At 44.0% G+C, this 13,887-nt stretch overlaps 1 protein-coding gene across 5 annotated transcripts; it reads right to left on the bottom strand.

The window, feature by feature from the left end:
* Nucleotides 1-1,716: 1,716 nt before the first annotated feature.
* ZNF75D (zinc finger protein 75D) lies at nucleotides 1,717-13,317 on the bottom strand. 5 transcript variants are annotated; one of them, XM_059911014.1, is made up of 6 exons: nucleotides 12,947-13,224; nucleotides 10,902-11,427; nucleotides 9,506-9,698; nucleotides 8,666-8,757; nucleotides 8,201-8,327; nucleotides 1,717-2,651 (listed from the first exon to the last, which is right to left on the bottom strand). In XM_059911014.1, exons 2-6 carry the CDS (start codon nucleotides 11,310-11,312, stop codon nucleotides 1,942-1,944), a joined length of 1,533 nt encoding a protein of 510 aa, XP_059766997.1. In that variant the 5' UTR covers nucleotides 11,313-11,427; nucleotides 12,947-13,224; the 3' UTR covers nucleotides 1,717-1,941. The 5 variants fall into 5 exon arrangements, with proteins under 5 accessions (XP_059766997.1, XP_059767001.1, XP_059766998.1 ...); XM_059911018.1 differs by lacking the exons at nucleotides 8,666-8,757; nucleotides 10,902-11,427 and having other exon boundaries at nucleotides 12,947-13,317; XM_059911015.1 differs by lacking the exons at nucleotides 8,666-8,757; nucleotides 9,506-9,698.
* Nucleotides 13,318-13,887: the final 570 nt, after the last annotated feature.

Raw genomic sequence — 13,887 nt, 5'->3', positions numbered from 1 at the left:
ACCAGTCAGTGTTAGGCATGCTCACCAGTCTCTTTTAATTCTCACAGCAGCCCTGATAGGAAGGAAACACTATCTCCATTTTATAAACATGTAAACAAGCTTAGAAAGGAGACTTCATGGAAAAATTATCTGGGGAATTCCCTGGTGGTCCAGTGGTTAAGACTCCGCGCTCTCACTGCCGGGGCCCGGGTTCCACCCCTGGTTGGGGAGCTAAGATCCCGCGTGCCGCGCGGTGTGGCCAAAAAAAAAAGAAGAAAAAAAAAGAAAAATTATCTGAAGACACCTATTCTAAAAAAGTGAACGTTGGTCATCTCTGGGTAACATGGAAACAATGGAATTTTGTCTGATGTTTAAATCTCATATGAAACAACATGCCGTTTTCATTTAAAAAGTAAAATTTTATGAAATAATAAGTATATAAATGGCTTGACCAACATCCTAAACTAGGATCTGACACAGGTATAAACCCATGTCTTCCAACTTCCCTGCCCTTCCCTTGACATCACATTGTCTTCTCAGGAGATACAGTTGTCTCTCCTGCAGGGGATTGGTTCTAGGACCCCCTGCAGCTACCAAAATCTGAGGATGCTTAAGTCCCTTACGTAAAATGGCGCAGTATTTACATATAACCTACACACATCTTCCCATATACTTTAAATCACCTCGAGATTACTTATAATACCTAGTACAATGTAAATGCTATGTAAATAGTTGCCAGCATGCAGCAAGTTCATGTTTTACCTTTCCTAAGTTTCTGGAATTTTTCTGATCCGTGGTTGGTTGAATCTGTGCATGTGGAACCTGTGGATAGAGGGCCAACTGCGCTCCCTGAGGCCAATGGAGAAGGAAGAGGAACCACCAACATGACCAAATCAGTTTCCGTCTGACCTGGCTCTCACTGAGCCATCACTCTAAGTCACAGGCGTCACCCTGCTCTGACTGGACACTCCCTCCTCACATCCAATGTTCACCGAGGCTACGAGGCCATGAGGCCACGTGGCTCTCCTTACCACTCTAGTAAATCAGTTTGCAGTATCTCCAGACCTTCCTGCAAAGCATCCATGTGTACGGGGCTACGGCTGAAATCGGCCTCCTGTTAGGTCCTGGGCAGGGTGGCGTCAACTTGAAAGCCTTGCAGTCCACACAGTGAGAGTCAAAAGAAGGCCATTCACCACCGCCCTCTGCCTTCTACAGATACCTGGATGAGGGCCCTGACCACCGCCCTCATCATTTCATTCTAAATACCTCAGTGCTGAGAGGATCAGCAGGAAGAAAGATATCAAGTGCTTCCAGGGTCCCTAGGTCTGTGCTGGCATTCAGGCCTCTGCTTGCTGCTTGGAATTCCTTGACAGAAAACACTGCAGTAGTGGGTGCTCAGGAGAGAGGCAACTAGAATGGGGGTACTTCTCCCAGGGCAAACACTGAACCCTCTCTTCCTGTTCCAGAATGAAGTTCCCTGAACCCTGGCTTGGTTGTTCATGTAGACAGAATGGTAGCCACAGAAACTGCCTCGAACTTAGTAATTCTCTCTGAGCTCCCTTCAGAGGACCTGAATACTCTTATTTTCCGTCTCTCCTGAGAAAGAATGGGAGTAGGACTCATGGCCATCACGTATTTGCTGAGCACCTGATACCTGAAGAATTTAGATCACGGGGGGTGGGGAAGCTGAGTAACCAGACAGATACAGATAGAAATAGACAGACAGACAACTTTAGATATATGAGAACTATTTCACTCTTTTATTTATAAAGAAGTCATTACGCATCAGTCTTGTGACAGACACTGAGGATACAATGCTGAATAAAACAGACTTTAGATTTCTTTTTGTGAAACATGACATATGCCCCTCCCAAATTTTGCTGATGATAGATTCCTATCACTGGGTGCCTCATCATTTTGTATTCTTTTATCATCTCTAGTGTCAAGCTCTAGCTGCTTTCTTCAGACTGGAGACACTGGACACGACTCCCTTCTCCTGTGGAGTTTCTGGTGTCTAAGAAGGCTTGACCGCCTGCTAAAATTTCTCCTGCATATGCTACAAGTATAAGGCTGCTCACCTGTGTGGGTTCTCTGGTGTTTAATAAGGTGGGAGTTCTGAATGAACCTTTTCCCACATTCATAACATTTAAAGGGTTTTTCTCCTGTGTGAATTCTTAGGTGGGTGTGTAGATTTGTGTTATGACTGAAGCTTTTCCCACACCATGAGCATCTATATGGTTTTATTCCTTGGTGTGCCAGTAAGTGCTTATTAAGATCTGAACTCCACCTAAACCTCTTATCACACTGTTGACATTTATAGGGTTTCTCTTCAGTGTGAATTCTCTGGTGCTTAATTAGGTCAGAGCTAACTCTGAAGCTTTTCCCACATTCCTGACATTTAAAAGGTTTCTCTCCTGCATGGCCTTTCCCATGAAGATCCATACGTTTTGGAAGCTCTTGTCTGCAAGTTGTAAGTTTCTTTCTTTTCTTCCCTGGAAAAGCTCGATGCCGTTTCCGTACCCTGTGTGTACCACCATGATTTTCTTTGCCCGTTGTTTTCTGGGCAACTTTCATTCTGGCCTTTCTTAATACTTTGCGTCCTGATGCTTGTATTTCTAATGTAGAAAGAGATACACGTTGCTCATTTCCAGTGTCATTTTTGAGGTTTAACCCTGTTGGAATAAACAGAAGAATCAGACATCTGATCCCAGAACAAGAAAACTGTAGGAATGAAAAGAAAAATCAATGATGACAGCTTTTAAAAAATACAAGAACAAGTGATTTCTGGTCCAATCTGGACAAAACGGCATAGGCCCATTTCTCCCTGATCCTCCTTGCTAGGCACAACAACAAACCCATTCAAGAATGCAAGACACAATGATCAGACAATTCTAAAAAGTGGTAAAAAGAAGGCAAAATGGTTTGGGACCCCAGAACTACAAGAGTAACACAGCAGATGTCTTACATCTCCACACCCAAAAAAGAAGGCAAACCAGATCTAGTGTTTTCCAAACCTCAACCTAGCAACAGAAGGCTACCTGGATAGGCTTATTCCTTCCCAAATCTGAATGGGAAACCTTCTGACAACACTAGAACCCCAGTGAGGAGACGCCAAATTAAGCATGCAGAACTAGCAAGAGGGACCTAGCCACAAGTGGCCAGGCCCAGGAAGCCTCTTCATCCCTATAGGTCAGAGATTCCCACTGAGAGACACTCTGGCCTAGGTAAATATCTTCCTCACCATCAGGCAGCACCAGCGGGGACGCAAGGGAACCCTAGCAGTACCATATAAACCAAGGAGACCAAAATAACACTATAAAGGCTCTGAAAATTAAACTGTCACTAGACACATACTCCACAAAAGTAGGAAAGAACCTGTGTGCTAAATTAAAACAGAGTGACTGCCCATTAAAATATTTAAATAGGACCCAGACTCTCCTAACATAATGGACAAAATGATCAGGATGCAATAAAAAAAATAACACATCACACCTAGAACCAAAAAAAAAAAAAATCACAGCTTGAGTGAGAAAAGGCAATCTGACAAAAATGGAATCAGACTAGAAATCAAAACCAGAAAGACAACAGAAAAATCTAAAAATATATGGAAATGAAACAGTATACTGCTAAATAATCCATGATTCAAAGAGAAAGTCTCAAGGGAAATTTAAAAATACATAGTTAAATGAAAATGAAATTAAAATATATCAAAATATGTGGAATGCAGCTAAGGGAATGCTCAGAGGAAAATGTATAGCCCTAAATGCTTACAATAAAAAAGAGGAAAGGTCTCAAATAAATAATCTAAGTTCCTAACTCAAGAAACTAGAAAAAAAGCAAAATAAAATTAAAACAAGTTGAAGAAAGGAATAATAAAGATCACAGAAGAAATCACAATCAAACAAAAAGCTTATTCTTAAAGAAAATAAAATTGATAAACCTATATCAACACTGACAAAAATAATAGGAGAGAAGATACAAACCATCAGTGTCAAGAAGGAAACTGGGTATATCTCTACACATTCTGCAGCAGTTAAAAAGATAATAAGGGAATACTATAAACAACTTATGTTCATGAATTTTAAAAGTTTGGAAAAATGGGCCAATTTCTCAAAATCCACAAACTACCAGAATTCAACCAATATGAAATAGATAATCTGAATAGCACTCTGACCATTAGAGAAATTGAATTCATAATTTAAAAGCTGCTAAAAAAGACATCTCCAGGTTCATATAGTGTTACTGGAGAATTCTACCAAATATTTATAGAATTAACACCACTTTTATATAATCTCTTCCAGAAAAGAGAAGAAGAAATACTACCCAAATCATTTTATAAGGCCAGTAATTACCCTGACAGCAAAATCATACAAAGACAGTACTAAAAAAGAAAACTATAGACTAACATCTCCCATGAACTTAAATACAACAATCCTCAACAAAATACTGGCAAACTGAACGCAACAATAAGTAAGAATTATATACCATGATCAAGTAGGATTTACTGCAGGTATGCAAAGCTGGTTCAACATTTGAAATCAATCAACATAACCGGGGCTTCCCTGGTGGCGCAGTGGTTGAGAATCTGCCTGCTAATGCAGGGGACACGGGTTTGAGCCCTGGTCTGGGAAGATCCCACATGCCACGGAGCAACTAGGCCCGTGAGCCACAACTACTGAGCCTGCGCGTCTGGAGCCTGTGTTCCGCAACAAGAGAGGCCACAATAGTGAGAGGCCTGCACACCGCGATTAAGAGTGGCCCCCGCTTGCCGCAACTGGAGAAAGCCCTCGCACAGAAACAAAGACCCAACACAGCCAAAAATAAATAAATAAATTAATTAAATTAAAAAAAAAAATCAACATAACCTACCATATCAACAAGCTTCGAAAGATCATAATCCCATTAACTGACACAGAAAAGTATTTGACAAATCCCACATCCATTCACGATAAAAAACACTCAGAAAATAAGGAATTATATCAACTTGACAAGAGTATCAACAAAAAAACCTGTACTAACATCATAGGTAATAGTGAAAGGCTTAAACTTTTTACGATAAAGTTGGGAATAAGGCAAGAAGTCGGCTCTCACCACTCTTATTCAACAAAGTACCAGAAGTTGGCGCTACTGCAACAAGGTAAGACAAAGAAATAAAAGGCACTGCAGATCATGTGACTGTCTATGTGTAAAAATCCCAAGAAATCTACCAAAAAAACTTCTTAGAACTAATAAGTGAGTTCAGTAGGGTCACAGGATAAAAGAACAAAACAAAATTAGTGGCACGCCTATACAAAAACAACGAACATGCAGAAACCAAATTTAAAATAATACCATTTACAATTGCTCCGATGAAAATTAGCTTCTACATACATGTAACAAACATGCAGAAGATCCGTACACTGAAAATTACAAAAAGCTGATGAAAGAAGTCAAAGAAGACCCGAATAAACAGACATACTGTGTTCATTGATTAGAAAGATCAACATAGTAAAGATATCAATCCCCCTCAAATTAATATATAGGTTTAATGTAATTTCTAGCAAAATTCCAACAAAGTTTATTTTAGACATAGATGAGCTTATTCTAAAATTTACATGGAAAGGAACAGGCCCTAGAATAGCTAAAATAAAATTTTATCTTGACAAAAGAATAAAGTGGGAAGAATCACTCTACCTGATAGATATTAAGGCTTCCTAAATTGTATAGCTACAGTAATCAAGACAGTGCAATATTGGCAGAGGGATAGACACATAGCTCGATGGAACAAAATAGATGTACACAAATATGCCCAACTGATCTTTGACCAAAGTGCAAAAGCAATTCAGTGAAGGAAGGCCAGTCTTTTCAACAAACGAGGCTGAAGCAACTGGACCTCCATAGGCGAAAAAATGAACTTCAATCTAAACTTCATACCTTATATAATAATCAACTCAATAAGAATCATGGACTTAAATGTAAAATTATAAAACTTTTAGGAAAAACATAGGAAATTTTCGGGATCTATAGCTAGTCAGACTGCTAGCCTTGATAACAAGAATACAATCTGTAAAAGGAAAAAATAAAAAATTGGTTATCACAATTCAAAACTTTTACTCTGTGGAAGCCCATGGGAAGAGGATAAAAAGAAAAATACACAGCCTTGGGGAAACTCCTTGCAAACCACATATCCAAGAAAGCACTGGAATCTACAATCTATAAAGAACTCTCAAAACTCAACAGTTAAAAAACAACTTAATTAAAATATGGGCAAAAGCCATTTCACTGAAGATAACATAGAGATAGCAAATAAGCACATGAAAAGCTACAAAACATCATTAGCTATTAGGGAAATGCAAATCCAAAGCACAATGAGATAACACTACATACTTAGCAGAAAGGCAAAAAAAGTATTTTTTAAAAACGGTGATACTACTAAACAACGGCAAGAATGTGGAGAAACTGGATCACATCCATTGCTGGCTGAGAATGTAAAATGGTACAGCCACTTTGAAAAACAGTTTGGCATTAAACATGTAATTACCATATGAACCAGCAATTGCACCCTTAAAGGCATTTATCCCAGAGAAACGAAAACTTATCTCTACACAAAATCCTGTACGTGAATGTTCACGGCAGCTTTATTCGCAATAGCCAAAAACTGAAGACAGCAAAAATACCTTTCGATGGGTGAATGGTTAAACAAATTGTGGTATATCAATATCATGGAATGCTTCTCAGCAGTTCATCTGAACTACCAATACACGCAATAGCTAAGATGAATTTCTAGGGACTTATTCTGAATGAGAAAAGTTAATCCCCTAAAGCTACATACTGCATGACTCTATTCATATAACATTTTTGAAATGGCAAAATTTAAAAACTGTAGAACAGATCAGTGGTTGGCACAGGTTGGTGATGGGGTGGGATGTGGGAGGGAAGTGTGTGTGGTTATAAAAGGGCAACAGGAGGGCTCCTTGTGGTTATGTAACTATCCAGTATCTTGATTGTGGTGGTGAATACACAAACCTCCACATGTGATAAAACTTTATAGAACTAAATACACACACATACAAGGAAAAACGGAAACATGAATAAGGTCAGTGGACTATATCAGTATTAATATCCTGGTTGTGATATTATATACTTTTGCAAAAGTTATCATTGAGGGAAAATGGGTAAAGTGTACATGGGTTCTCTTTGTATTACATTTTAAATATGCATATGAATCTACAATTAACTCAATAAAAAGTTTAATTAAAAAAATACAGGAACAAAATCTTAAAAATGTTAAGCTCCTATGAAGGTTCCTATCAAGGAATCTTCTCCTCTTCCTATGTATACACTTACCTCAAGGAGACTCTCCAAGACTGTCCTTGAACTCTTGGGGACCTCGGGTCTATGGTTCTTGCCCTTGTGCTAAACAGATCGCTTTAAGTTTAGGGTGCAACGATAATGTTCTGAGAATAAAACTTTGAGGTCATGGACTGCCATCTTAATTCCAGACTATTTTCAGGAAAAGTGAATGACTCTTTTCTACTTTTATTTACTCCCAACATTTAAATGGGCAGAATCTTAGATTCCACATCTTCTTTATACTCTACTGTGGTTGTAGGTGGATATGCAATGAGGAAGCGAAGAACTAAACCTATAAGGAGGACAGATGGAAACGACGTGGAGGGGGCGGGGAGTCCAGTGGTATTCCAGCAGACCTGCTTAGAGATGAGGTGGCTTAGACCAGATGGTGAGAGCAGAAGAGGTTGAGACGTGGTTGTACTCAGCACCTTTTGTTAAAAACTTTTTTATCTTATACTGGAGTATAGGATACTCCAACGGCATTGCAGGACCTATTCTGAAGACAGAGCTCAGGGCACTTGCTGATGGATCGGCTGGGGGGTATAACAAAAAGACCAGAATAAAGGATAACTGAGAGGTTTTGGGCCTGAGCAACTGGGTAAGTCGTGGTGCCCGCTACTGACATGGAAAAGATATGGAAGAGTGGGTTTGCAGGGCGGGGCAGGAGTATGAGAGATCAAGAACTCTACCTAGAATAAAGAAGTGAGACATGTATTCGTAAAAAGCTCTCCGGGTGGTCTGGATATGCCTTTCCTTTTCCCCACACCATCAAGCTGAGAACCAACCCGCCACTGGAACACTGGGACTCTCTCACAGGAGTTCATTTTCCATGAACTGAGGACGGGACAGATTACACAAGTTCTACACAAAGGAAAGGAAGAATCTTTACCTAGAGAGGTGACAGTCGCATAGTTTTCCTGCATTACATTATTGTAGAGGATCTTCTGAGAAGGGTCCAGTAATTGCCATTCTTCATCGGTAAAAAACAAGGCCACATCTTCAAATGTCAACGGACTCTAAAGAAGAGAATAAGTTGTAGTTCAGTACTTGCCACGACAGAAGCCGTCCTATCACTCATCTCCGAATGACACGGGAGGCCAGTCACTGAAGATGGTAAGAGTATAAGATTTAAGGGAAAAGAAGTGAGATGAAGGAAGAAAAGGAAGGCACCAAAGAGATCGGTACACAGCTTGGGAGGTGCCCAATTCCCACAGGGCCAAGCCTAGTTGCCTAGAGAACACCTGGGGCTAACGAACCTCAGAGCACCTGCCGGGTACGGTGGGTCATGGGTAGCAGAGAAAAGCAGACAAAGCCACGTTCAGGCTGCCTGGAAAAGCTGGAAAGTACAGCTCACCTGGGACTCAGGCAGGATGAGCTCAAATGCCGTCTTCCAGCTTGGGGTGCTTGTCTGCTCAAAAAAGTCTAGAATCTGTTGAGCAGGCACAGCTGTGGGGGGAAAAGAACCAGAAAAAAATTTCTCTCTTTTCTATTTATGAATACCCTGAGCCAACTTCTACAATATAGGACTCCTTTGGTAAAGATGGCTCACCTTCGTGTGCGTGTGTGTGTGTGTGTGTGTGTGTGTGTGTGTGGGGTGTGCTGTGCCAGAAGTGGCCTTCTCCTTGCAAACAAGAACCAAATATCCACCACTCCACAGAGCTGGTTCCCAGTTGACTCTTTCCACAGATTTCATGAAATAAAAGGAAATCCATTATGTTTTTCCTCTCATAAACTAAATTCTTCGCTGAGCTGGGCAAGAATTAGAGGTGTTTGAAAATGAAAGCCTCAGGTCCTCCAGTGTATGGTAGGAAATGTGGGAGATTTCTTTCATTACTTTTTTCCTGGTGTACAATTTTCTTCCCATTCTGCCAATGACAGCCCATTTCTGATCCCAATTTCTCCTCTAACTTGTAAAGGTGAGATGACCCTGCCTGTCCCTGCTCTATCTTCCTCTCTCCTCTCAAATTTCTAAGGAGCAAGGTCCACATTGTGAATACCAGGGTTCCGTGATTTGGATGTTTCTGTACCACAGAATGGCCCTCACCTTCACCCACCACTGGCCTACTATACTCCCGCCAGAGAGACATCCTAACTGCCAGCAGGGCTGGGCAGCTGGAAAATTCCTGTGACATTCTAGCTGAACCAATTACTACCACAGCTCCCAGGAGAAGAGAATTATTATGAAGCTCCTCACCTCTTCCACATAAAAGCTGGGTTTCTTTCTGAGTATTCCAGCCCAGCTGTTCTTGCAGTACCCAGTATGTATTCCAACACTCTTTCTGGAACACATCCATTGGTTGGGGCTCTGCTGGCTTCCACTGAAAGCCTGGGGCCACTGCTGTTCCTCCCAAGAGCAATGTCTCCTTTCCCAGCTCATGGGCTGTGACCTAGAAATAATCCCCATCCTCATTAGCAAAGAACTTTTGGTTTTGGGGTGGTGGTGGAGGAACAAACAAGACTAGAGCCCAGGTTTGGGGAGCGTGTAACGTTAAAGGAAGTCATTTTTAAAAACGAAGAGATACTGCACCATGGTTTTCTCACAAGGAACTATACACGTGATCTAGGAAGATTAGGCTAAAATGAGAGAAGTTGCGACCGCTGCCGGCCTCCGGCCCTCCACAGATGGCCACAGCTCAGGCCACGAGCAGGCTGGGGTAGGCTGCCTGTCCTCTCGCTGCCTCCACTCTCTTGCTTTCTAGACTTGGATCCTTGACCTAGTGGATTTGTATCTTCTAGTTTTCTCTAAAAAAATGAGGACGCGAATAAAAAAGGTTTTCCCGTCAGTCAGATTTTCCAATCCTCCCATGCCCAGGGAACGATTTCATGGAGAAAGGGGATGCAGTAGAGGGAAAAACTGGGGCAAGAGTTGGACCCTAACTTTCCTCCATATGCTTCAGCTGTAATAAGATGCCTGTGTTCCTCAAGGTGGACTCTCGAGGAAAGGAAGTGTGCTGCCATCTCCCAAGGACAGACCTTGGTTCCCCACTCACCAGCAAGGCCAAGGCCGAGCACTGAGGGAGGCCACAGGGCTCTTTCCTCCTGGCCCTGAGATGTGTGTCCCCACCACAGAGGGCACCACCCCTCAGCACTTTCTCTCCACTTTTCTGTTGGCACTTTTCTTCTTTCCGTATCCCTGTTTCCCTTTTTTCTTTCTATCTCTTCTCTTCCTCTGCAGTCTCCCCAGAGATGTTTGATTTATACTTCGGTTGCTACCCTCGCTTGCCTTTGATCTCTAAATGCTGTCCACGCTTTCAGGTTTTCTTCTCCTTCCCCAAGTCTTTCTTGCCTTTAATTTCTCTGTTGCTAAGTCCTGTCTCCTCGGCCATGCTAGACCAGGCCCACCACCCTCAATTCACCCTGGCCCTGAAGAGGGCAAAATGCATTTCTTTTCTCGAAGGCCAGGTAAGACTCCCAGGAACTCTGAAACCTGGAGGCTGACTGTCGCTGCAAGTCTGTGATTTCAGATCGCACTTAGCTGTTCTAAAGCAACAACAGAAGAGTGACCTAATCCATCCCATTCTCCAATTAGCAGCCCCCGCCCCGGACCTTTACCCTATTTCAGTGTACACGTAAGGAATCTTTCCGCTCACCTCATTACTTATTCCACCAGGTTCTTTCTGAAAACGGTCTACCAGGGCCACAGCCTCTCTGATGCTCTGTGGATGATACTTCTGCACCAAGTTCTGGATATCCCTGGGCAGAATGGTCAGGAACTGCTCTAGCACCAGCAATTCCAAGATCTGCTCTTTTGAGTGGATCTCTGGCCTCAGCCACTGATGGCATAATTCCTGCAGTTGGCTGACAGCCTCAAGTGGTCCAGGTGCTTCAAGATAATAGAAGCTCCGGAAGTGCTGGCGAGCGCTCTCAGGACCAAGACTGTCCATCTGTGGGCTGGATTTCTTACTCTGACTGGAGCTCTCTTTCACAGACCCCTTAGTCTCCCACAAAGCCTCCACGTGTGGGTACAAGCATGCATTCACGTTCAGATCACTCATCATCATTTGCTCTAGGAATAGTTTTACTCCTATGTGTGATATCCTCCTGGGCCACCTTTGACAACTGAGGCCTTGTCAGGCTTGGTACAAAACCAATGAGTGGATCTTCTCCCCAAGGTCACTGAGGGAGGGTAGAAAAAAAAAGTACACGTCAAGAAGAAAGCCACATGACACATATTTACTTGCTATTTATAGTTATCAGAGAAGAACGAACAGAAAAGTTCCTGTCCTGCCTCGCCTTTAAAATCAACTGCCACTCAGGATGACTCAAGACTACTTCAGGACATGTTTTTCCCCTTTCCTTTGTTACCCAACTTTGAAACAAAGCACGGCTCAGGGAAGACAAATGTCAGGTGATCACTTTTTCTTTTTTCTTTAAGGTTGATGGGTGAAAAAACTGGCACCCATTCACTAAAACGAGATTTGATATCATCCAATACTTAATCTGTGTGCCCCCTGTCCCACCTTTACAAATGGGGCATATTTGACTTTCTCTAAATTGTAACAGATCACCCCAGTTTTTTGTCTTTAGTCAGGGGGAAAACAACTTCTCTGCCCCTTCGTCCTCTTAATGGAGACTGATGTCTTTGCTTCATGGAACATTTGATATTCTCTTTTCCATCATATTAATATTGGAAAGGAAACTGAGGTGGCCAGATCAGAAAAGAAGTAAAGTAATTAGAGAAAAAGTAACCTTATTCCTCTCAGCAAGTATCTCCCCACTAAGCAATCAGATGGCGTCAACACTGGTTTTTTTGGGAAGACTTATAAAGGGCACTGAGCGGCTTTGTACCTGTGTCTGAAAATTTTTGCTTACTTTACTGGAAAAACTGACAGTTGGCTTTGTCTACAAGATACCCAAACGTCAAACTGTAAAAAAGGAAAGGAAAAACGGTGACGATTAAGGTTCTTCAGAGACAGGAAGGGTCCTTGTAAACGTAAGCCTTCTCTTGACTTTACACTTCCTCAGGGTCATAGAGATCTTTAAGCAAGGCTGAGGATGGCCTTGAGAGTCTGCTTTTCTCGGAGGCGATGCAGCGGAAACAACAACAAAGTTCTTTCAAGGATGCCACCGGTATTCAAAGAAATAATCTGGCTGGTTCCTTGCTGCCTGTCCAGGCTCAGGAGGTACAGGGACACTTCCTGTTTTTCTTTGTCAGCCAAAACTAATGTCTCAGAAGCTGAAATAACCCTTTCTCCAGTGATATGCTCATACGCCAGCGGAAACGGGCAAGTTTCGCTGGGCTCATTCGTAGGCCTTACGCCCCATCCCCCGTCTACACCTACAAGTGGGTCCAGAAGGCTGGACCGACCGCGAAGACGCCCGCGTGCTCTCAGCACACCGGCAGCCTCCGAGCGTGCTTCGTTCGGCAGCAGCCCTGGGTTATATCTGCACACAGGGTACAAAGAGGTTGCTTCCGGAGGTTAGAAGTGGCTGTAGGAAACTGAGTGCCGGCCTCGCTGAGAACAGGTCCCGCCGGCTCTCAGGCCGACCCGCCGCCCGGCAGCGACGCCACCGCGAAAAGGAAAATGCTGCGCGCCCGCACCCCCGCTCGCCGCCACGCAGCTGGCGCGTGCGGCCGGCATTTCTCGGGGGCCCTCCTGACCAAACCCAGAAGGAAAAGCAGCCTGTCGGTTACCTCCACCCAGCTCCGGCTTCCGTGGACGCCACTTCCCTCTTTCTCGGCTCGGCTATGACGTCGTCACGCCTCCCGCCCCCACAGGGAGGAAGGAGGGTCCGGTTCCCGCGCTCCCGGGGGCGATGTCGGGAAAGCGCGAGGCCCCGCGAGCGGCGGGAGCACGGGGCGTTGGCAGCTCGGTTCCAGCCCGAGCGCTCTAACGCCCCGAGACCCTTCCCCAACTCGCCATTTTGGGGTCTCAGGCGGTGGACTGGCCCCAACCGGAAAAGGAAGAATGCGTTTCCGGTGGCTCCGTGACAGCCACGCCCAGCATCGCCGTCCCTCCGCCTGGGGAGCCGCAGCGCAGCCACGCCGGAACGGTCTCGCGGGTCCTTCCCGTCCCGGGTTTAGCCCCGGATGCAAAAAAAAAGAGTTCTGGTCACCGAGTCTCGGGCCCGCGGGAGGCCTAGCGGCGCCCCGAAGGCGTCTCGTCGCCTGGGAACGATGCAGCCTGCTGACGCCCGACGCCGTGATCTCGGACCCCCGACTTGCGGAGTGGCGTCCAGATTACTCCTGCGTCGCGTTCTGGCAGTCGGTGGCCCTTTCTACCGGGAAGTTCGCCTGGTTAGGGCCACCAACCCCGAAAGTCATCCCTAGGCTCGTCCCGGGACTCCTTAAGTTAAGAGGCCTTTGGTCCTCCTGGTCAGACCCCTCGCTAGGTCAGGAATAACAGTCCCTTATATTTTTAAAACCCTTGTCTGGTTCGCTGGCACGTCCTTCCCAGCTATTATTGTTTTATTCTTGTTAGGTAGGTTTTAACCTTATGGTGTGGGTTCCATTTATATTTCTCCTTGACATATAAAAAAATTGAGATGTAGGACGCGATGTCCGCAGGGTCACTTGGATTACCGGTGGCAGATTGTAGACCAATTTCGGTCTCCTGTTGTCATACCCCGTGTTTC

The sequence above is a fragment of the Balaenoptera ricei genome, chromosome X (assembly GCF_028023285.1).
Source record: "Balaenoptera ricei isolate mBalRic1 chromosome X, mBalRic1.hap2, whole genome shotgun sequence".
In the NCBI taxonomy this organism is placed as follows: Eukaryota; Metazoa; Chordata; class Mammalia; order Artiodactyla; family Balaenopteridae; genus Balaenoptera; species Balaenoptera ricei.
The sequence above is the reverse complement of the archived record's forward strand: the minus strand, read 5'-3'. Positions and strand labels throughout refer to the sequence as shown.